Source organism: Varroa destructor, unplaced genomic scaffold, assembly GCF_002443255.2.
Source record: "Varroa destructor unplaced genomic scaffold, Vdes_3.0 BEIS01000001.1, whole genome shotgun sequence".
Classification (NCBI taxonomy): domain Eukaryota; kingdom Metazoa; phylum Arthropoda; class Arachnida; order Mesostigmata; family Varroidae; genus Varroa; species Varroa destructor.
Genome location: NW_019211454.1, coordinates 76628839 through 76653701, shown reverse-complemented (window position 1 = coordinate 76653701; position 24863 = coordinate 76628839). Strand labels below are relative to the sequence as shown.

Here is a 24863-nt window from a genome sequence, read left to right as displayed (position 1 = left end):
TTTTCTTAGTGTAATGTATTTATAAACTTGTTTTATTTTTTAAATACCTATTACGTTTCGGCTATGTCCCAAGGGAAGCATCAGTACCACTTCTGATTAAAGTTGTTACTATCGATGAAGTGGTCAGTCATCGTCAGACGTCCCTTCAATTAAGAGCTGCAGTGAATCCTCGACAAGGTAGTCGTTAAAGTCTGGGTTGTAGTTCAGATGATAACTTCAAAATAGCCGACTTGACCTTGCGCTCGCGGTAGAAGTAAGCCATGCCTTTTTTACTTCAATTATCGCTACCGACAGGTTAGGAATTCTACACATCCTACTATTTTAATATTAAGTACAGCTCTCTTTTTATAATCTAACGCTGAACTGGAGCCAGGATGTGTACGGTAGGCTTTCCGCGGTGCAACTTACCATGCGAACGAGTAGGTTGCGGTTCTAGGAACGTTTATGATCGTTATAACCTGCTCCAATAGCGTCGCATTGTAACCTAGACAGGTTTCCCATCGGACGTCCAAAGACTATGCTCCCAATAGCTAATTCAGATCGATATAATCAACTGCAGAGGTATTTTTATGGAAAAACCGGTTTTGCCTTCTACTAGTTAGCAAAAGGCAGAATTTTGTTTACAGAATTCGCCTTTTGTTAATTACACCTGTTCTGCTGATTTTGATTGCTCATACGTTTATATTTGTCCACATTTGTCTATTATTTTTGAGACCAAGGTTCTTATATCATGTCATTCATTATATCTGCTTATTGGCCATAGGTAAGGAAGGCGCCAAACAAATAAACATATGTCGTGTACTGTTTGTCATGTACTACGTCACCCGCATAAATAACGCGACAATTACGTTGCACAGTCTGGCTGGTTTATGTGCATCTTTTCCGGTGTAGTGCCATGGTAATCATAAACATATGGCTATCGCTGATTTATATTTCTGCTTTTGAAAATGTTTACCTTAGCATATACTCACCATGTCGTTTCATAAGTCTGTAAAAGACTTATCCCGACGAAACTACTGGAAGAAACCCTTAATACGATATTGGGCTTGCTCACGTAAAAAAAGTAACCAAACATTAAAAAAATCTACGATTCGCAAACGCCCCAAAAACTATTGCATTACTTACCGCTTTCTCTCTCACTCTCTCTCTCTCAAAAGATAGAGATATCATAATCGAATCACTGCTGGATAACGGTGCAGGAATTAATACATTTGGAACTTCCTAGGTTTATTTTATATCTTTATTTTAGTTGATTATGTACGGTTTCGATGTGTAATGGCCGTATCTGAGGCATTCTGAATATTTTTATCATGTTCCTAGATAATTTTATAAGTACCTGGAACCATGGAATTCACCAGGATTAAAAGCTCTCAGTTATGCAAAAGTTGTATTGTACGCGCAAGTCAAAAAAAATGGATCAAATGAGTTATAGGTCATCACATTACCCTGGCCTATCGCGCACAGCAGTACCTCCTAATTTAAACTTTACCACCACATCACCCAACTATGTATGTGCTCCACACTCTTGAATAGCAAGTACAAAAAATCACTGCCAAATGTCCATCCTTACCACTCTCCGTCTTGTTTCCTTTTGATTGTTATACTCTCGAATAACGCAGACACACGTAGCCTATCATTGGTGATCGAATTGGTTTGGGTATCTTTCCGGAGGTACACGTGAGGCCTATTTCTGACTTCCATTTTCCTGTATTATTGTTTTACTATTAGGATTTCACCTGCTAGCAGAAAAAATCTTTCATTTTACCCAAGATTAACGTTGAAGGCAAGGGTACCATCATCTCCACGCCCCAACGTAACTCCGCGCAAGACTTTAAATGGCATTCTTAATAGAGATCGTCGGCTTTGATGACGTGGATCATCTCCAGTTTCATCTGTCTCAGTATCCGTTTCGTCTTCACTAGAAGTTAACATTGGCTCGTCGGGTTTCCTTTGATTTTTAAAGTACAAATTTCTGTAGTTCTTGTTCTGCCTTCCCCCAATTTGAATATTGACCAACCCTTGTCCTGTACCTGAAAGAACACGTAATCATATAGATATATATATACATACATATATATATGTCTATATACATACCATTAATCCAACACTAAATACCTTAAAACATCTCCCCATAAGGCTGAGGCTTTACCACAGTACTGTGCTGATTACGACCGCGGTGTTACCTTTTGCTTATTAAGTAACAGTTCTTGCTAAAGGCACCTTAGTCCACTTCCAACAAAACTTTTTTGCACGCATTTTAGATTATATATACATACACTTTTAAATCAGAAATAAATTAGTCGCTTGAATTTGCATCAGTGGATGATCGTTTACGACCGTTTTAATGATCCACATTTGTTTTGGCAAAAAGACAAGAACAATCTGATACGATTTATAGTTTCCTAGCGAAATTGTATTGAGCGTTCTGTAGTTTTTTTGTATATGTAACAATAGGTTTTGTGTGTAAATAAAACTACACTGACAGTATGCTGCAGAATGCTTACGGAAACTAGGTACTGAGTAAAACTCGACGGCCCGTTTATGAATTTTCAAGATAGTTAGGAGTCTATTGAGAACGGTCTTTATGCTGCGACATCGATTACGGATGAGAACGTGAGAACGTGGGAAAAGTCAAGCAAGTCCAACTGCTATTATATATTGCTGCTACTCTCCAGGCCGAAGCGACCGGCACGATGGAATGGATTCGTTTCCAAATCAGGTACAACGGTTCTTACGTGGCGAATGTTGAAGTGTGACAAATACTGCCTGACGTGCCAACGCCAGAAGTTGCTTGCGTTGCTCGTGACTATGGCCTTGTTTATCACGATCGTTCTGTACGACTTCTTTTCACGCGTGGATGACTTCGCTAATTCGGCCGATAACGGAACCAGTCGGGAATTTTGTAGTCCGGAATGGTAAAGCGTGGCTCAACACAATTGGATTTGGCCATTTTCTTATCGTTTGATGGCAGGTCACCCTTGGTTTTCTGAAGCGTGGTTAGCCCCGGAACCCAGCGTGTTGATACAAACTTGCTTTTCTGAAGCGTGGTTAGCCCCGGAACCCAGCGTGTTGATACAACCTTGCTTTTCTGAAGCGTGGTTACCTCCGGAATCCAGCGTGTTGATACAGTGTAATTGATCCAGAGTCAGCGTTGCGGTTTATGGTCTTGCTTCATATTGTTACAGCGTGTACACATACTAGGGAATCGGTGGCGCGAATTGTCATGCAATCGATATCGAATCTTAGAATCATTTTCTGGCAACTTTGTATTTTAGCGCACAGTTGTCAATGTCCACTGTATATGTACAGACAGAGCTCTTCACTTCGCCTCTTCGGCAAACAGTTATTAGCGTACGCCACCATGTGATTTTTAGTCTCATTACACTGGACGAGAACAGCAGCCAGTCCGGCATCGCTTGCATCTGTGTGCACATGCGTCCTGTCCTGCCTATAAGGGCCTTATTCGGAACCAAAAACGAATCTTCATATTGAAGTAATGGAATGGATTTACATAAGAAACTAAATAAAAATAGTATTTGAGTAGGCCAAGGGCAGTTCGTATCGCAAGGGTTGATTAGCCGTTAGAATGTCTTTGGAGCATTAGCCATCTAAAGGGCACCCACTGAACTTCAACTGATACAAGTCACCTTGAGCACCCAAAAACGCAGTTTTTGCCTTATTCAAACCCTATCAGGATTTGCTAGTATAGATTCGTCAGGTCAATTGTTGAGATCAGTCAGGCTCTCTTTAATGCATTTCGCAGCACGGCGAAAAAGGTTTAATTTTGTCTTCCGATGGTCAACACAAAAATCGAGCCATCCATCTTTTTTCGAGGACGACAGTCAAAGCTGACGAAGCAGAAAAAAGATTTAATCACGGCGCCATCTGACATTTGTTTTCCATCGTAATTTGATGCAACCCGACGACAACGCGCATACTACACAGGCTTGTCGCCCGTGGGGACTTGAAATTAGCCTTTGAAAGCTTCGTTGGCTTCTTGAAGAAGTGCCGTTGCACGTCACGCAATAATTTCATCAGACAACTCACGTCAGGCCAACGCAACCCCTCACCATTACGGAGTTCGAGTGATACACCCATAGGCAAGAAAGTGCACCGGAGGTTTTTCGTTTAAATAGTGTCGTGCGCTCCTAAGCTCGGCCTAGCGTGGTGCCGTCTTTCACATAGCCAGGCCTCTTTTCGAGGTTGATTGTCAGAATTTCGCACGTATTTTCTGGATTTTACGTTGCATATGCCATCAACGTACTCATGGGAAGTGGTGAAAAAATCCGCGCATCTGGGTTGTCGCTTTGGGTACGCCAGTTGCTACCAGCGCCCAGTTTAACGACTCAGCTGGCCCCTTGTGGCAACGTCTGGATAAGAATAACTCAATGTGTAAAAGCATACCGCGCTGTACCAGAATTATTAGCGAATTACCGCCAAACCACACTAAGCAAGGTGCCGGAGGAAGTTTATCAACCTCTCGAGAAGCGACTTCGTCCAGGAAGCATTCGTTCAGTTCTTACTTAAAACTACAGCGATTCTCCGCCCCGTGTACGATCATTAGGTCATATCACACAGGAAAGGAGCCACTCAGGTACTGTTGCACGGGCCGCACGATCTAGTTTTAGCTTTGCAACAATGATTAGGCCGGTCGCTGACGGTTAGCAATTAGCCGGCATGTTAAAGATCTTTCTTCTGACTTCAGAGGCCAGCTGTGGATTATATGTACCCACAGCTGACCGGCTGAAATGTGTCCTGCATGAACAGCCGGATGGTTCGAGGGTAAGCGAATATCAGGTATTATACAATCTATTTTCTCCGGGCGAAGCCCACCAAGATTAAGAACTTTTTTTTTTGCCCTACGTCGATGGTCTAAGGTAGTGTTTCATATTTATAGTACCTTTAAACAATCACCATAGGATTTCCATAAAGGACATGCACATGGATACGGAAACAAGGAAAAACGGGACGCCGCGGAGCTGCAAATCGATAACCCCGGGCTCGACAACGAAAGATTAAGATTCAGTTCAGGCGGCAAGGTCCACGCCGTCTCTAGTTGAGTGCTACTAACGGTAACGCGGCCGACGTCCGGACATTAATCGATCTACTACGGGCTCTTTGCAATCATACATCTAGTAATCCCCATATAGTTATCGGGCAGCTGTTTTCCGAAGTCGATGGGTATCCCTATATGCAATATATATACGATTATATGTTAGGGAGTATACCATGGTAGCGCGACCGATTATGAAGATGCGCGTAGCAAATATAAAAATTGTAATTCTTAAATGAATGCGACCCGGAACTGTGAATAACTATAAATAATAATAAATAAATAATGAAGGAGCTGCTATTTCTAAATAAACTGCAGTAAAGTAGTAGCGGCTTTGGTGGTTCTAGTATAAGAAGTGTATTTGCGTAATTTCAAATCCGGTTCCAATCTGTTATTTTCATTTCGAAACAATTACCAAGGGACCCTAATTTTTTGGATTGTTGTAATATATCGTCCTCTGCTCCGAGGCAACTTGTATTTAAATATAAACACGTATATCAGCTTTGTTATTTTTTTTTATAGCTTTGCAGAAGGAGAGAGGAGAATGGTAGTCAGAAACCCTTAAAAGCCGGCAACAACTAAAAAATAAACTTTTTGAATCTTACATTCGGTACTGGCGTATGGACGATAACAGTTATGACGGAAACCATCATGACGAAATTACTCCATGGAGCCGACGCGCGACAGCTTACTAAGAACGTGTAATCCATTCCATTTCAGTACAGCCAACAGGATCACAAAATCTTTTAGGAAGCCGGTGTAAGAACCAAAAACGTCAGAACATCATAAAGATATAAAACACTTGCAAGAGGCAAAAGCACCTGTTCTGTATCGGAGGCAACAGCGCCTGGAGCTCGTAGCAAGAGGCTGGACTAAGAAGGTAATTATCCTAATTACCTTGAACCAGACAGCAATCACATGCCGCACGGAGGAGTCAACAAAATCGAACTAAGACCAAAATATATATAATATCTCAGATCCAAACAATGTGCTAATTGTAAAGGCTTAGATCAAAATCGTGCAACACGGATATGTTTTCACTAAGTACACTGTGTGCAGTATTACATTTTATATAGCTCGTGTCTAGTGTTCCTGTTAAACTTTTTTGGATCTAATATGTTAATTTTATGCATCAAATATATTTCAGAATGTAAATATTACATTTAAAAAACTTAGCGTATGTAGCGCTGTGGTCTTATATGGCACCTGTAGCAGAGTTATATTTGGTCAAACATACCTGATATTTTCTAAGAAATCTCTTAATTCTTTTATTGAACAAAAAAAAAATTTCTAAACTGTCTGACGTTCGTTGTTTCGAGTTTGACGTACGTACCAAAATGGATCACTTTTCTGATTCTACCACAATAAGAAGCAACTGAGGCTTATTTCATTACTTCAATTATCTCATTGGCGTTCACGTAATGCCAAATGAAACAGTAGCCATCTTATAATTGTCCGGCTCCAGATGAATTATTATATACTGGTACTGAACATATCGATCTTCAGTTTATAGACACGTTGAATATCTACTAATTATTTAAGCACTGCAAAGTTTTCGAGGCAGGACTAACAATTTTAGTCATTGTCCTAATCAAACTCGATCCATCGAGGAAATGACATTATGATTAAAAAAAGATATCCGTTTGAAAAATCTGCCGTTCGTGTGGGGAAAGATCAGCTAGAATCATCGTGGTCGATTCAAACCGCACTGATGCTGCGGGAGAGGGTGCGTCTGTCGGGGCTCGTACCACATTTAACGGGCCAAGATACTACTTGCTTGATCATGTTAGTAAGACTCGGGTAGTGAGCAGGCTTATCAAGTAGCGCCAGCTGCTTAATGCCCATGTAGTAAATAGCTATACTGCACGGAAACCGAAAAATACAGAAAAAAAATTTAAACAAACCAAACGTCAGTCCACTAGATCGTTCGCTTTTCGTTCCGTCCTTCTCGCGGGTACGTACTCTTGCATGTTTCTTATCGTATAACCGTTGGTCAGACTTTTCTTGCAGGAGTCTATCTTCATAATCGTCTTCCTCTGATATATAGCGATCACGCACCTGGAAATTATGAAACATTGGGGGTTAGTCAAAAGGTCTAATGTGCGCAAGATGATTTCTTCTTTGGGCTATCCTATACGATCTTATAAACTGTAAGGACATTGTTGGTGTGGAGTGTGATAATATTTACGCTAGCCAAACGTAACAGCGCCGTAGTATTACTACTACTAATAGGTAATAATAAGTACTAATTTCATTTGCCGCTAATAGGAAAATGTAGTAAAGTAAAAAGAAGAAGTTCGAGGCTCAGGCGTACTCCCGGGGTTACCCATTTCTTTCTTTGCTTCATACAAACCTGAGGATAGCACCTCTTGTAACCCATGACAATTCGATATAAAGACTTGTCCTTGTGGCAGCACGTTAAACAGTGTCATATGAGGTGATGTGGGTCAATGAAAAGCCGTATCTTCACAAGCGTTTCACTCAATCTATGATATAATCAGACTCCCAATTTCTAATAAAATTGTATCAATCCAGAATATCATATGATAATTTGGTGCTCACAGCGTACCTTTTGACAATTTAAAATTAAGTTGTTTGCGATCTAAGGTCGATAAAAAGCTCGAACTAGGGTAAGGCATACCCTCTTGGTTGAAGGTTCTATTTTTAAACCGAAATTCGCGGGAAACTAGCTCGTTACACATGGCTAAACCACTTTAGGGTGCTTCGGCAGTTTTTGATTTCGGCAAAAAGAAAAATAAAGTAGATATCGATATGAATTTTTTTTACATAGATTCTTCCTTTTTAAAGCGTAAACTCGACGTATGATGTCGTTCACTATAAAATTAAGATACGAAGCTCATACATAAAAAAAAAGGGCACTTTCGAATGGCACATAAAGAGCTAAAAGGGAAAACAGGCATTAAAAAGAGAGTCCTTACGAACCTATTATATACGGTTACTAATTCATATTTTCTCCGAATTTTACATTAAATACTGCTTTGCTTGAAGGTAATTTCCGTTCAAAGAAGCTTGTCACCCGGTATTCTTGTCCAACTCGTAAACTGTAGAAGATTTCGTCATGTAGATGCTTTTTCAAAAACAAAAGAGAAAAGGAGAGTTTTATAGTCGTGAGTCGCGTGAAACAGGTGCCCTGCGAAAATTTGGCGTCATATAATTTTTTTTCCATAATCTTATAATTAGTGATAGGTTGCACTGCTTTGTTGGAGCCACATATTATCCGATTCAGCTAAGCTTTGAATACAACCAGTTTTTTTTTACATATCTCTCTTACGAGCATATTCTGTAAGTGGGCAAAAAACCTATTACCCGACATCGTAACTGTTTCATCTGGATTGAAAAATACAAACGCTTGTAATGGCTGCAAAGCAAAAAAATGTTGACATACAAAGAGAAGTAGCCAGATCATGTATTGTCAAGTAACACAAAATTTTAGACTTAGAAATAATACAGGAGATCATAATGAAGTTTGTATGATGGTCCACATTTGGAAAATCATATATTCCTTAGGATGACGTATCAAGCTCTTTGTGTATTATTGCCCACTTTACCCGCCTTCTTGTATATGTGTATGCCTTATTGCGTTATATAAACGCCCAATTTAAGCTGATTAAATGTAATTCCATAGCTAAGCCATATCGTAATCAAAAAATAGCTGTGCTTTTTCTACAACGTTCTATGTATTGTCCGTCCATAATCACAGTCGAATATGATGCTTCGTATTTTCTTTATTTGACTCGCATTTAATTGAATGCGTTCGCGCCTTCAGATAATTTTAAAATTCGATAGTTAAACAGTAAAATTCGACAGAGAAGCATATAAATTAGAAGCAGTGTATTTATTAGGAGGCTTTTTAAGAGATCAACAACAGCTGACAAAGTCTTCTGTTTCTGCTTTTCGAAACTGACATAATACTGCAATTACGGGTAGTTGAAAAACCCTGCTTTCAGGATAATTGTGTCCGGGGAAATTAAATTTCCATTCGCAGGGAAGGTACCCTCATTCAAAGCAGCTGTACATAATACTTCTACGGGAACCAATAACGACCGCGGACATGCAGCAATTTCTGCCGTTTTTTTTCTTCTCCTTGGAACTTACAGTATTAGCTTTAGGTGGTTAACCTACCCTCGAAGTTACGTAAGAAACAACTTGGTTGTCCGGATTCACTAGACGGAGCGAGGCGTACGGTCAGTAGAACGACAACCAAGGATGAAAGACTGAAATCGCTACTGCCGTGGAAGTTTTTTTTCTAAGAGCGCTTTAGGCGAAGAATTCATCATACCAATGTTGCGTTATTGTAATATCATACGAGGTCACATACATATACCTATCGACCACCATCGACGCCTACGCATCCCAAAAAAGGGCCGTGTGCCGGCAGAATGTCTAGAAGCATAAAAAACTGAACGCGACGAGTTAGGCTCGTCACTGGGTCGGCAGCCCACAAGAAATTTCTTGTATTCTTGCTGTCTAGATTTACCTGTGTTCGGTGAGCAATTTAGCTTTGTGACTATAGATTACATTATGAAGCAATAATACTAACGGCAACAATCTAGTTCAGACATGCTTGCTTATTCTATTATTCGGAATTAAACGAGGATGAGCAACTGTAATTGTCTTGTCTCTTTGGTGTACCTCTTTATACTTACTTAGCACTTACACCCTAAACCAGACCTGACAGCAATCGGAAACACTGTCACAGATTTGAGAGTCGAAGTTCTGAGCGATAAGATCTGCGACCATACTTATATTTTATTGCGAAATTATCCAAATCGTATACTAATTCTGTAAAGTTTATGTAATCTTCTATTCTAATCGGCTGTTCAAATTAAACATGCCAAGAAAAAGAACTAAGATATCTATATGTGGTGTGTACCGAGATAATTTAGAAAACTAAACTAGAAAGAGTTTTAACTATGCGTAGTACTCTTTACTTCAAAAATGTTTTTCTTAAAAATCTACTATTCTTTGAATTGAGCTAAATGGCATTTTTTCTTTTACATTCATGCATATTTAGAAGTCAGGTATTAGTAATTTTCTAGCACGTTATATATCTACCAACTTTTCTCAACAGTTCCCCGTAACGCACCATTTTGTTACATACCATATGTCTCTCCAAATTTTGATCATCGCGTTCATTACTATTTTGAGCGCTCGCTTTTGGTACTTTCCTTGATGTCCTATACGTGTCCAGCTTCCGATATTGTTGCTGGTCTTGCTGTAATTTTCAATGATTTTTTTGACCAATGAGTTTTGTTTTTATCAGGGTACGACTGACTTAGAACCGGTGTAAAGATTTTTCGTTTGCAATGTCTTGCATTAGATTATTTAGTAATGTTTTTCTAGCAAATAATAGGATTAAACAAAAAATTTAATCCGGTTTGTACCTGCTCTTTCGAATCTTGAAGATTTCTATACGGCATTCCATGTGGACCATGGTCTTCCAAGACCTCTCCATCATCTCCTTCTCCAGCATGTTGTATGGCTGACTTTCTGTGAACTTCCGAAATCTCGGGGTCCACTACTTGCGCGGTGCCCCTGTAGTCGTCGGGCTATATAGAGATGCATTAATATAATCTTATATTATATATCAAATGCAATATGATGCACTTGCTCGCTGTGCTCCCTAAGAAGGTTCAGGCTTAACACATACTATTATAGTCTTGACTCAGCTAGCGGCTCTACACGATTTCGAGAGCCCTTGCACTTGTTTAGTTTCAAAATTTTTGAAAGTTGACAAAAAATCGCTTTTTCAGTTTACAGTTAATTGCCCAACGTCACAGATTAGCGACGTTCTGCCATCAGATTGCACCGTCGTAGCTTCGTGAGAAGAAATAATCGGCAACTATTTCGTACGTTCCTCCCTTCGTTTGTTCTTATGGTGATTTAAATAGGTTGTAAGGTAGCAGCCATTTCCATACATTTGTGTTATTGCTCCTTGTGCGTGCCATGTTAATGCAAAATTCTGTTAAGTTAATTTTTGGGACTCGCTGAAAAAAATTATTTTTTCTAATAGAACCAGTTACCAGTTGAACATAAACTTATTGCTTAATGACGAAGCTTACATAAATGTGACATGATAAACATAACATAAGAAAACATATAGTCCGGAAGAATTTCTGCTTTGACCCTATGTAAGTGCAGGCCAGTTAATTGCCAATAAATTATGGAATATATGGAAACTCAAAAGAATCCTTTCAAAACTAAGACTCTTTGTTCTCTTCATATGATAATGGCGAAAATCCAATCCGCGAAATACCGAAACGTACTTCATTTTTAATGTCTATCTCAGTCGAAGCATCGTTTTACACACAACTTTATATTTCATAAGATGTTATCTATAACGTGATCTCTACACACATCTCGGAGTTTAGTGGGATGAATGATGGCGTGCTCTTATCGTAAAAAATTATTATTTTAGCAAGCTCAGCAGTTCCTGAAACCTTCATTTTGTGACGCTTAGTTTTCATGAAAATAGTAATGAAAGAGATATAAGATGATAAAAAAAAGGTTCATTTTACACGTTTTGTATAGAATTTATCATACGATTAATATATTGTCACCGTTATTATTTACAGTACGAATATTTTTTTTACATGATTACCCAATTTATATTCTATCCACGCGCTTTAGAATTTCCTTCATGAATTCTTTCAATAAATCGACTAATAGAATTTAGCGAGTAAGGGACTTCAGTATGATAGTAAACAAAAAGGTAGAACCTATCAAAGAAATAGATTCGTTGACAACCAAAAAAATTTCGAACACAGTAGCGCAACGGTAAGCGGCGAAGATATCTTTGACATCTTGAAAACGAGCAATGCGTGTTTATATTTTACTTAAATGACAATTTACGGGAAGTAAGTAGATCACCTACCGCGATTTTGTGGCTCTGGCCGAAAACTGCTTTGAGAGGATCACTTTGAACGATTTGAGTCCTGTGACAGTCACCTTTTAAGAGATGCATAACATAGAAGTAGTAGCTTTTCAAGAAAGATCTTCACTTGGAACACGAGGTATCTCTGGGTCGCCTTCGTGCTTAAAAGCTCAAGGTGTTAAAGGACTCTTATCTTTATACTTCCTGGAAGTTTCAATAATCTCTGACACGCTCAAGAGTAGTCCGTGTATTATCGGAGGGAAAAGTACCATCGCATAATCTTACAGATACCACACGCTGACATTTTAAGCCAAATGTAACTAAAAAACATGGCATGTGGGGTCCAACAATGGACCTTTGAGATTTTTCAGTGTTGACTTCCTCTCGTCCAGTTTCACCTGCTTTGCAAAAAGATGGAATGACACAAAAAAGAAAAGCTCCTTCTAAGCGATTCTCAACGTCGAGTGCCTCATAACTTTCCGGCTATGAAGTCTTTTGAACACTACTAATTAGAAGCCATGAATTGCGTGCGTTCGGCCTAACAGCCTCACAGTCTCCTACTCCATTGTTGGTTAGAAGTTTTTCATCTCCATTCATCTATCTATCGATCGATCAGAACTTTTTTCTGAAAAAGCTTACGCGCGCGGATCCCCATATTCGAACCAACGGCATTAACATATACCTGCCTATTTCCAATCTCGTCGGTGGAGTTCTGTTAGACTTGCGCCAGTTGTGTCAACTGTATCTTCCGGAACCCAAACTGGCCAAATTAAAAGGCCTCTAATCATTATCTTTTCGAAAACCTTGAAAAAGTAATATGCTAAAGACATCGGGCTGTACCAAGTATGTTTTCCTGTACTAATGCATTTTGCGTACTAGAAAAGAAGCCCGTGATTTATTTGTTAACTAAACTTATAAAACGAGTGAAAGCTGGCGCGATATGTTTAGAGCTTACTAGAAAAATTGGCAGCCTCATGTCCCCATTTAACATTGCGAGCCATCTGAACCTTAAGCACATTGATATATTTAGGCTTTGCCTATCAAATAAATGCTAAGTTAGTCCAAGTTTTAGTTTAAATGTTGGGAGGCATCAGTGGTGGAGCCAGTGGCTAAGTGGGAACGTGTCAAGCCCTACAGTAGTAGCTTAAGGACTATGGAGCCAACGTACAAATTGGAAGTCGAGCACAGCGAATAAAATCATTTTGGATTTTTTTCATACCGTAGGATTCTCTATTAAATTTCCATAGTTTGAAAATACTACCCTTAAGATGCGTCAATCGGCGTTTGTAAACCGTATCCCTAGAACTGCTCCGTACCTATGGAGACACTTCTGTGAACTTCCTAGGATGGTTGCGTGCGTACTTTTGACGTTGCCTGTACGTCCTATTGACATCTGCATCAGGTGAGACTTCAACTAGTAAGTATATGTTTGATCTTGGATGATAGCAAAATATTTATCATGCTCATGAATAAGCCAAAACACCTCGAAAGCCGTGTCGGCACCAGCACCGTTCTGCACTATATCCTTCAAGTCTAACATGGAGGCTTACTACACTGCTAATTTATACACACTAATTCACCTTATTTGTCATAAAAGAGATTTATGTAAGGACTATTTCATTCTTTATATACTTCATAGAGTAAATTAAAAACCTGATTCGCATTAATACAATGACATAATTATTGACGTATTTATCTGGAAATTATAATTGTAGGGTGAAGACGTGTAGTTATAAGCGTATCACTACGAGTGTCTTTAAGGCATGGTACAATTGCAACGAAACGTATTCTCGGCGATCGATAATGTGAAAAATAAAATAGTGAATTTATTCATAAGCTATAAACCGTTTTATAATATTTTTCTTATTTCTTCAAATAACTCAGCTTTATTTCTAATCTGTTAGCCGAAATAATAAATATTACTCGTAAATATAAAATAATAACATATTACTCGTATATTCAACCTATAGCATATACTTTGTTTATTCGTAGCAAATTATTTCTGAGCTCCAAGTGGTGCATTAATTTAGCTACTATAAAAAGCACACGATAAAATATTGCTATTGAAATAATATAGTACCTTACGAAGCTGTTGCGAGCTGAAGTCCAGTGGAGCATTAAGCTCAATTGTCCTTGGAAGCTCTTGAACGCCATGAAATTGTGCCTCAAACTGTGGCGTAGCCTCAAGTTTTGGTGTCATTACTAGAGACCTCTCAAAGCTTATATTATCCTTAACGTTATCGGCTACTATATTCCCTAAAGCATCCAACGATCTCGGAGGCAGAGTTATCACCTGTTAAAGAAATTATTATCGGAATTATCTTACTTATGAAATTATTAAACAAAATAAATCATCCGAGTTGCACTAAAGCAGCTAAGAAAACTTGAAGTCATTAATATTGTCCAACTGCAATGGCAAACAAAATGTGCATAATAAAATTTTGCATAAAGATAATTGCTGTTTACCAAACAAAAAAGTTTACCAAACACTTTAATAATCAAAAAAATCTTTCTCTGTTCGAATAACCTTGAGCTACATCCATCAGTATCGTAATGTGAAGAGAAACGGTACTCATTTGGCCAGAATATCTCTTTCAAAATGAAGGGGCAAATGATCTACTATGAGCTTTAAAAGCTAAAGACAAGAGCTTTAATGGTTGGATCTGATGAGATATATTTTCGGATAGAATGCAGCCAATGAATGCTCTGTTATATGCACTTTCTTTTTAACCTAATAACCTTATTTTATCTATTTACCAATGACTATCTTAGATCCATGACAATTAATGACAAAGTTGTACCACTGTTGGATGCACCGTTGTCAGCAGAGGATTTATTTTTTTACAACCCGAGTCAACACAGAAGCTTAATTCCGATTAATTGTACGAGTGTGTTCGATAAAGGTTCCTGATACAACATTAGTCACACCACTGTATCTATAGTACAAACATTTTAAGGACTAAGCTTCTCGCAACCGGAAGTCTACGAATAACGCGTCCCCTAGTCCTAAGTTGCGTGCGCCGCTTAGAGTAATGTCAATGTGTATATTATTAACCCCTCAGGCTCCAACTACCTCTAACACCTACTTCATTTACTCCCAATACGATAGATTTGCCTTTAGCTGATTTTGAACCGTTATTCCTTTCGCTTATAACGGTAATTATCTATGTTCATCCAATCGTTTCAGACAAGGGGTAGTTATGGGTAAGGATTAAAGAACGGATCTTATATGCTTAGTTGGCTTTAGGCTCCACCGAGAGAGAAAAGTCTTCATGGTTTTTTTTACACGCAGATAATGTTAAATTAAGTAAAGTCAAAGTTCGATCGTAAACATCGAACATTCGATCGTAAACTTGTATCCGATGTGTATTACATTGAGTGCATTAAACTCATTTAGCTCATTTTTTAAGTGGCATTTAAGCAACGAATAACTGGAATTAGCATTTTCAACACTGAATGTTTTTACTAGAGAGAAAGGGGACGAAGAATGCTGACAGGATATATTCCGTACACGGGTTTGAGGTATATTTCGTCTGGGGTATAGAAGCCTAAGTAGTACCTCGCGACCAGACCTAAAATATACCTTGTTTGATGAGTAATCAAATTTAGTCATAGAAAGCGCAGTGCAAAGGAGGTCAACCTGTTAAACTGTTGAAAAAGGAGATCTAGGAGCCTGCGATCTGAGACGTCCCGGACGCCCTGTAATGAGAAATACGGCTATTATAATTGAGTTTAAATTTCTTAGACGAGATTAACAGTATAATTGGTTTATTAACCATTGGAAACCATACCTCTGCACATAAAGGTTTTTGGATATTCGGATTTTTCAGAGCAGATTTTGTTAAGTCTAACAATTCATAAATTCTTCAATTCAAATTTAATTTGCGTATTATTGTTTTCACACAGTAAGGATAGGTTGCCTAAATCATTTTTATTTTAGAAGCTATATTATTTGAGCGAAACAAAAGAATAATCCAGCGGCATTTGTCTCCCAAAGCAGCTTAGTTCTTTTGGATGTGGGCTATTCTGCAATAACCGTACACTATAAAACCTGGCTAGCCAGAGTGGTAAGCGGCCGCTTTGTCGTACAGATCCAACGCTATCAGCTGCTGTTGTTTTCTGTTATCCCAGCCTTAAAATTATTGCACTGGTGATGAATCTACTGTTTTAGCACTCTTCAATGGGTTACATCGGCGCTCTCTTTCGAGAAAGAAGAATAATCACTGACCGTTTGTTTAACACACTACATGATATGTTTAGCTTAAAACCACTTTTACATGGCATTCAGTCAGATTATTGTCTTTTAAATAATAAGACAGGATATGCATCATTGTGTTTGTTAATGGTGCATAATTTACAAAAAAAAAAATAAATTTTCGTGAGAGTAATTGGTTTTGACTATGCTTTGGGCAGATTAATTTATGACCGGGTAAATGGGTTTTGGAATACAGGCGATTGAAGATGTTTCACAAACATTCAGCTACACCGCCGAAGAATTACTCAGACACCGTAGGCACAGGCTGTCGGGTTGTCAAATTTGGAACGGACAGTGCGGTTCGGATTGTTACTAGAGGATTAAAATTTTCCTCTCTATAGGCGAAAAAAGCTACCACTGCCTTTTCGCAGAGATGCACCGCAATAAACATCTTAGATGTATAGTTCTAATGGAGCCGTGTCGACATATCCTGTTCAAGTCTAAATGGTTTAGATATTGCAAACATTACCATGTATCATTCCTTTTATCTGTATCTCTTTAGTTATACAAACAACAAACTAATTTGAGTTCCTTTTGTGTGAGTCAGTTTGAGTGACAATGTCTCTTTCTGTTTCCGTGTGGCTCCGTGTCGACCGTACTTCTCTTTAGCTTCTAAAACTGTCTATACGAGTTCGTTTGACATATTTTAGCTTCAGCTATCTGTTCACCAGTTGTACTATTATTCAAACTTTTTTTAGCCCTTTCATCACTTTTCAACTAGAGTCGGTGCTTCAAAATTGAATGGTTGGAAAACTTTTAAAATTAGGGATTTTTTGTTGCTTTACAGATAATGATTTTGCTAAAAACGATGCACATTCGAAAAGCTTGAGTCCATCTGCATATAAAGCGTGGGCCACAATTCTCTCACAAGAAAACCTTCGTTTCAAATCTGTTACGGTAGCAGTAGATATCTTTTGTTTTTAAGATGAAGCCAATTTTCACTTAAGCTACCGATGTATCGAACGATCCTTGGAATGCAAATCTAAATTATTACAACCAATTCCACCAATCTATTGCGTAGGAAATTGTCAATAGGACCAAATATATAGAAATTTACCTTGTCGAGATATTGATCTTCGTACTTGTGTTAAAGATCCAGTGCTGATATCCATTGTGTGGTAATAAACGAAGAGAAAATATTGGTAAGCATACCTATTTGTGTAACGAGGATACACAATTTTCTACAGTCAGCAGCATTTCCAGCTGTCGCTTAAATTTAGTCTCATATTAAAAGAAATGAGAGCAAAGCCATCATACCTGTTTGGCAGAGCAAAAATGTATACGCTACCTCGGTGCCACATTGGTATCTTGTACACGCATCGCTAAAAATTACGATCAGCCTCTCCGACATTCAGGATTAAGTGCGATTATGGTTTATAAGGAAAAACATTCATACTTTCCTCGCCTTTTAATCTATTTGGATAGGTTAAAAATTCGTAGTTATATTAGGTTGGAACATAATAAATAAAGGCAAACGACTATTAAAGCACTTGTTTTTAATGTTTGGTTATCCTTTTAAATCTATACTTTTGTTTAATTTTATACACTATATCACAGTACTTTACCTTTTTTATAAGTCGGTGGTAACTATGCAGTGAACGGAATTCGACGTCGAGCTCAGACTTCAAAGCTAAAGCTTTGAGGTAAAAAAAAAAGGTGCATTTTTGACACTTACTTTAGTTTGCTTTCTTATAAAGTCAAAAGCTGTCAAAACAGTTTTAGATATTTACGCAGTGCGCAGCAAAGGCCGTAGAAGGCACTGAGAAGACTGCTGGATGGAATCTGGTAAGTTTAAGTTCGACGAAAAATGTACACCGCCTCAGTCGACCATCTGAGGTCTATGAAAACTTCGAATGGCAAGCAGCTAGTTAATTAGCCAGAAAGGTAAGTTGCGACTATCAGACCATTGACACGCATATTATTTGTGTGAAATTTTATTAGAAATTAGGACCTTCTGTGTGCCAAGGACTGGATGAAGCTCACATGGAAGAAAGACTTCTTATTGACCCTTAACATTTCGTCCGACATCAGCTAAGACGCAATCAAAATGGGTGGTTTCTATACAGAATTGTCGCTGAACGAAAAGTGATATTTCGGCTTGCGGAAGATACTTGGAGAGAAAAGCCTGAGCCCAGACTCAAGTCAGATTTCCATTATAAGGAGACTGCTGGAATATACTTGGGGGAAACAAACCGGTCATCAAGAAGTCATTTGGCCTCAAATATGGTTCAGAACGAGACTATCCAATAGAAAGACCCGCTCAACAAAACAAAAGTTTTTTACGAGAATACCAGACCGCACCTCTCAAAGACTGTTGGTTTTTTTGCTCCCACAATATCATCCAGGCCTCCTCACGTTTCAATGACGGCAGTGCTCACGTTTCAATGATTATTTATATTCAAGGAAATGTCATAACCAATCATGGTACTACATACAGTACAAAAGGCTCTAAGCAGCACTCAACAAAAATTTCTTATCGACTAGCGCCCTCACACATCATAAAAGCCAATGAAGCTAAAAAACGTGTCTGCGGGCTATTAAAAAAAAAACAGAAAAAATATATTAGTGATACCTGAACCGGTGACGGCATATTATATACGCTGCCGATCGATTAAAATGAAAAAGGCCTTTAGTCCATGTGGTCTTCCCTTCAAAGTGTTTAGGATCTCCTTCAAAAAATTTCTCAAGGTAGTTGCGGACGTAGCGGAAAAGTTCCTCAAGAAAAGCAGGTTGCCCACCTAATGCGAAGAACCATGAAGCTGATATCAAAGGGAAATAGAGGATATCGAACTATCTGCTTAATTAGCACCATTTCCAAAGGCTTTAGAGCGATAATCTGCGAAATGACGAACCACTTGGGTAGTCCGCAAGCTAGTTCGGTCGGCTCTTTAACATGCAGTACGGCTTCAGAATACATAGCTCGATACACTCAGCAGGTTGTTTTGAAAGCTAAAGTGGCACACAGCTCCACTCCAAGAACCCGCGAGATTTATTAGGCAGTACTTTTATATATCAGAAATACTCGCGGGAACGTAATCGTGGATACCAGGATTTAAAAAACCCTTTACGCATGATTCGGTATATCAATGCAATCAATTTTAATCATTCACCTTGGCTGAAGTAATCAAAAACTTTACATATACAAATCAACAACACAATATCAGAAAGCATATATAAAACAATTTGGAACCATTTTTCAGGTTATTTAGATATACTTAAGATAGAAAGATTACGAGTGCAGGGACCTGCATGTATATGAGGGTGGATGTCCCACAAGGATCTATTTTTGGTTCGTTATTATGGAACATAGCGTACGACATTGTCTCCAGGGCTTTTATAGGGGATGGAGATGGTGGTGCACGCCGATGATTTAGTTTAAGCCATGCCAGATCTGCCTTGAAAATCAAAGTTCCAGCAAGCACAACTCTATATGACGTTTCAAGCAGAAAACAGGCCCAGAATTGTCCCCATAGAAAAATGAAGAATTTCTATTTATCAGAAAGAAAAAGATACGGCTTATTAATTTTCGTATAAACAACAAAGAGGTCAAAATTGTAAATAACGCAAAATATCTGCGAGTGGTACTTTACATATAAAAAGGGCTACAGCATAAGCAAAAAAGGTACCGAGTTTGACAGCAAGGATTATTTCAAACCTCGATATCCCAAAGGAGCAGGCTACCACAGGCTGGTCCTGTCGGTCACAAAATCGATCGTGTTACAGAAGCATATCTTACGGTCAGCATCTCTGCAGTGGTGATATTAGGATGATGATATTATAAGGATAATGATTGGTAACACATATAAAATTTAAAACTCAAGAGAAGAAAGTACTCGTGGGATAGAAGGGGCGAGTCAATAGAAATAAAATAAGCAGAAAAGTACATTATCATAGAGGAATGGCAGCGAGAATAGATCGCCATCCTAAAACACAACCCCAAATCACTGGCCACGGACCGCTTGGGCAGAAAGATGAATGACATTATCGTCCAAGTTAAAGGCATGGTAATTTTCAAAGCTACTTCTTTATCGGCAAGGCGCTGTCAGAGATTTGTGTCCATTACAACCTGGGAGCAGATGATGGCCCGGCCCACACCTAAGTGGCCTGTCTGGTGCTTCAACAAAGAAGAAACGCAGCGAAAAGAACGGTGGCGGCGTAGAAGACCCAATATTGCACCCTGAAGACCGCAATCCTACCAGCTGCTTCGAATGGAGGCATGTAAAGATTTGTGGGCTCCATATGCAGCACTACTTGTAGTTAAGAAATTGGCTTAGCAACTGCAACAAAAGTATTGAAAAAGAAATTGTATCTGGAACATATAAGACGAGTTAGATTAGGTACAGACGATAGCTACAGATAAGACACAATGCGTAGGCAGAGGTGGGGAACATGTAAGGTGACCCTATTTTAATTGAGATAATTGATCCTTTCTTATCAACCCATAATCTTGTTTACACAGTGCGAACCCAAGTAAAAGTTCTAGGTGAAAACAGTAAAAAAATCGAATAGATGATATTTTGGTACAAAATATTAATTATCACCTGCAGATGCTGTACCTCTCGTATAACTGTAACAGGTTGTTACCGTGAACACAGATGGACCTACGTTGGTATAGTCCGTCACTGTCTTATCCCGTCTAGCATGTACTACGAAGCACCAGTTTTATCTTATAGAAACAGTTTACTAGAGCCGTTCCTTCGATTCTTCTAAGAGTTAGAAAAGGCAAAACCTCCAACAAACGCACTTGTTTGTACTTCGACTTCTGCTCTAGCAGGAAATTTAACCCTGGCAAGGTTGTGCCTTCGAAATCACTGTTCACAAGGCCAAAGGATCGAAAAACAAAATGCTCAGCATCAGATTCTCGATAGTGTCACACGTTACAGTCGGTCGCTTAAAAGACAGGCAGCTTCGTCGTTACTGTGAGTCTCTATAATTTACACTAAATGTCGTCGCTTATAATTATAGAAGCTGTTCTTCTCTATACAAATTATTAAGCTCACAGCTATTTCTTGAAAACGATATACTATGTATAACTTAGTATATAAGGAATATCAAGACATTGCGCTCACGCAGTGAGCTATGTGCTACAATGAGTATTTCGCTAATCTTATGTGTATAACGCATTATTATTATTAGGTGCACAAAAAAGCGCGTAAATTAAAATTTCAGCGGGGCCCCGGTTGAAGTCGCCCTGTGAATGCAGTAATCCAGTTAGCTAATGCTAACAGCAATGAACTGATACATAAGTGCTGCGTTAGATTAACTATAGCGATGCCGATTTAACGAAAGTGACATAAAAATACATTGCTTAACAAAAAACGTACGTAAGGAAAATTTTCTATATGCATACTTGTGGTTTTAGTTCCTTCTCGTACGCTCCGACGATGTGAGCAGGTACAACGTGGTTGCCAGAATACACTGTAGGGGCCATCTGCACAAACAGTTGCGAAGAATCTGTTGGATGCGACGAAAAAAGTGCCATAGAAGTTACTGAACTCTGACGGCGGAACGTCCCCTGCGGATGCCTATCGTTCGACTGGATTATTCTAGGATCTCTGAAATATAGTAAAGAGTAAGTTTCAATGTTATCTATAGTATGTTAACATCTGCGTAGTGTATCTTGTCCATTCCACGGCTTTTCGTCGTCCAATTTGACAAAGCTGGAGATCTTTAGTCCGCCAAGTAGTTTAAAGCTACCTGGTAAATCATATGCAAATGACCGGAAAAAGCATAAATGTTTTTTTCAATTGTTTTCATTCTAAGGTAGTCCAGCAAATCTTCTACGAAGCCAACTAGATCTTTAGAAGATGTTACTTCAAGCGAATGCAGCAATCCTAAAAAAATAAATCGGTAACAGCGTCTGGAATACCTTGGTATAGCTGCCTCAAATAATCTTGCCCTAATCTGCGAATTTTGTGAGCGGAACTACATTAAGGTGATCCGCATTACTTACTAGATATATTGAATTGAGTATTTTCAAGTATCTTCGATAAATGAGATAGAGGTTTGATTTTATGCCTCGCAATTCTTTGCATTAAGTTCATCGGCCCTAAACTTAACCGAGAGTGCCGGTTGTTTCATATTTTAGTGGCGTAATGCATGACCCAAGTAGGAAGATATCAGTAGGCCCTTTAGGTCTAATGCTAACCACCACGTTCAAAGCTAACTTCCGATGGTTTGTATGTGAATATCTGGCAATCAAATTATAAATATTTAACCAGAGAATCCAAGTCCATAAAATTCGAATTTACCTATGTGCTTTACTGCGTTGCGTTTCCAACGAAAAGCTTCGTTCTTAAGAAGAAATACGACAAGACAGCAATATAGCGTAAGACGCAGTTGTACTGCTAAGTCACAGGAGTCAAACGGATAACAACCTTGGCTTGGCCTTTCTAAGTTTATATAACGACTACTTAATAGACAATGTGTGCACGTGAACAGAACGGAATTCTTCGAATGTCGCCTTACCCTGACGAAAGGTTAATCGGTATGCCGGCCACTCCCAGTGTATTGCTACGGGCTTCCACAGCCGTCATTTTAGTCTTATATACTTCTATTAGTAGCACTAAAAAGACAATGAATTTCAACATATTGTTTTTTGAAAAATCTTTACAATTAGAAATAGGCACACTCTACAATGCTTCAGGTAATCTTGCTGCATAATATTGTTGCAGGCACAGTACACTCTCTTGGTGCGGAAGCCGGAAGCACCTACTTCAGATGGCCTTAAATATCACTTAATTAGAAGTCAACCAGGTTACACAAAATTTCACTACGTGGCATAACAGTGAACCAAGATCTATCTAATGAACATTTCTGCATTAGGCTATTCTGTTTGAAAACTGAAGATGCAGTTACACGCAAAGTGAGTTAATTTCTACGATGCGGAGAATAGATTGCTTATTATTGGGGGGTTAGACAATCCGTAGCGCCGGAAGATGTAGCTCTGCGGCGCGTGCTGCGATGGCACAGTCCAGGAAGACCCGATAGCAGCTTTCAATAGAAATGGAATGATGAAAGCGAGAAGAGCGAGGGGTCGAAGCACTGCGGCTTCCTTTCCAGCAGATTCGACCCACCTATTATAGATGGACACAGCACACACGAGCTGTCGTTGAGCTGGATTTGCAAGTTAACAACAGATGCGATGGCAGGTAGAGTAATACCTGGTCTTCATTTTTGTCCCGGATGTGAATCGCTCACGCTTATTACTACGGAACGTACGTCGATAACCAGTAAGAATGTCAACCAGTAACTTGAAAGAAGCAGGGCATAAGTAACAGCTGTTGCTTGATATAGTAATATTCGTGTTACTATTGCGATAAAGCACGACACCGGAACAAAGATTTCATAATACTGGTTATAAGTTTGTATATTTTGTACTGAACTAAGGCATTATAAATTAAGAGTTTTTTTTTTCTGTGATAAATTAAATAGGTTGCCTGGGATCAGTCTTATATTGGGAATCCAAATTACATTTTTAGCACAACGGAATATTTATGATTTTCCGTGACATTTTTGTATATCCTGACCCGCTTACTCATGTTTATAACATTTGCTTACCGCCTTTATTATCGAATTAAGTTGATGAGTGCATTTACCCGTTGTGCTTTTTATAAAAACTCTCCAAATTACACAACCGTGCAAAAACCCAAAAGTTTTTGTAGAAGTTGCTATGTGAATCAGGATCTTTTTTTATTGAACATATTGATCGAATAATTTAATTTCTATAAAGATCGAAAGCAAACGCCGGTGTAATTGCAATGTTGTTTACAAAAAGTTAGATGCCCAGTACAGCATTCCGTTTCATAACTAGCTTCCAATACAAAACTTGTCCGCGCTTGGATTCGATGCTAAAGTACCACATGTCCCTCAAGTTTATCGGGCAATCATGCACCTACTATGCCGTCACCGCGACGGGGTGTGTGTGTCTACCATGTCTCATATAGAGCTCTCCAAAGTAATGGTTGCATCATTTAGAGTATGTGGCTTGGGTAATATGTGGAACCATGATGCTTTGTACTTTTGCATTAAGACATCCATGTTGTTAAAGGCACACTACACGCACACGGCTGTGTGTACAGAGAAAAGAAAACGTAATGCAATCCAGTCTATTGACTGGGCAGCCCTGTCTGATCTGATGTTCACAAATATAAAGTTCTGTGGAAGCTTCATTTTTCAATACATCTTTAGTTTGTGATACTTACTTTGAGCTAATAAAAGCAAAGGCTATCAGGCAGTTAATTTTATAATTAAAAACTCCAAAATGAGTCTCTTGTTTCTCAGTTTTCTCAGTATTCTGACCGACTAGTCGTTGCTTATACGCTTTAGACTTACTTATCATCTCCCTTTCTTTATTGTAAACCAAAAATAAAGAATCAAAACAGAGAAAAATGATTTAATTAGCTTGATTATTAGTTTGTTTTACCAAATTGAATCATTCTGATAATGTAAGTTTACCCAATGTGAATGATTTAAAAGGAATTGTTTTGGTAGTATATTGTAACTACCTTGATTATAGTGTTTAGCGGCTTTGTACTTTGGAATTCTAAGATTTGTAAGGATTCGTACATGTCCAGTTACATCGATTGAACAAAGTTATCCAACAAAAGAGACCTGATAGGAAAGACAAAGTCACACTGCTTCATGACAATGCTAGTCCA

The 24863-nt window shown here is 38.6% G+C and overlaps 2 protein-coding genes across 7 annotated transcripts in view; one reads left to right on the top strand and one right to left on the bottom strand.

Annotated features, from left to right (window-relative positions):
• LOC111255264 (uncharacterized) overlaps positions 1-17689 on the top strand; it is a 70078-nt gene extending 52389 nt beyond the window's left edge. For 2 of the 6 annotated variants that reach the window (XM_086977832.1, XM_086977831.1), the window contains one exon: positions 5779-17689. In XM_086977832.1, the coding sequence (XP_086833958.1) occupies positions 5779-5850 (72 nt within the window). In that variant the 3' untranslated portion in view covers positions 5851-17689. Of the gene's footprint in view, positions 1-5773 lie in introns of all 6 variants that reach the window. The other 4 variants (XM_022817065.2, XM_022817051.2, XR_015319422.1 and 1 more) reach the window with 3 other exon arrangements.
• On the bottom strand, positions 1219-23158 carry LOC111255287 (uncharacterized). Its single transcript, XM_022817091.2, has 7 exons — positions 22672-23158; positions 21554-21758; positions 14029-14241; positions 10459-10623; positions 10176-10289; positions 6958-7111; positions 1219-2030 (listed from the first exon to the last, which is right to left on the bottom strand). Exons 1-7 carry the CDS (start codon positions 22791-22793, stop codon positions 1762-1764), a joined length of 1242 nt encoding a protein of 413 aa, XP_022672826.1. The 5' UTR covers positions 22794-23158; the 3' UTR covers positions 1219-1761.
• Positions 23159-24863: the final 1705 nt, after the last annotated feature.

Coding starts and splice junctions, on each gene's coding strand:
- LOC111255287 (XM_022817091.2), bottom strand. CDS start 22,793: ATGTTGAAATTCATTGTCTTTTTAGTGCTACTAATAGAAGTATATAAG. Junction 10,624..14,028: donor GCTCGCAACAGCTTCGTAAG/GTACTATATTAT, acceptor ATCTCTATATAG/CCCGACGACTACAGGGGCAC. Junction 7,112..10,175: donor AAAATTTGGAGAGACATATG/GTATGTAACAAA, acceptor CATAATTTCCAG/GTGCGTGATCGCTATATATC.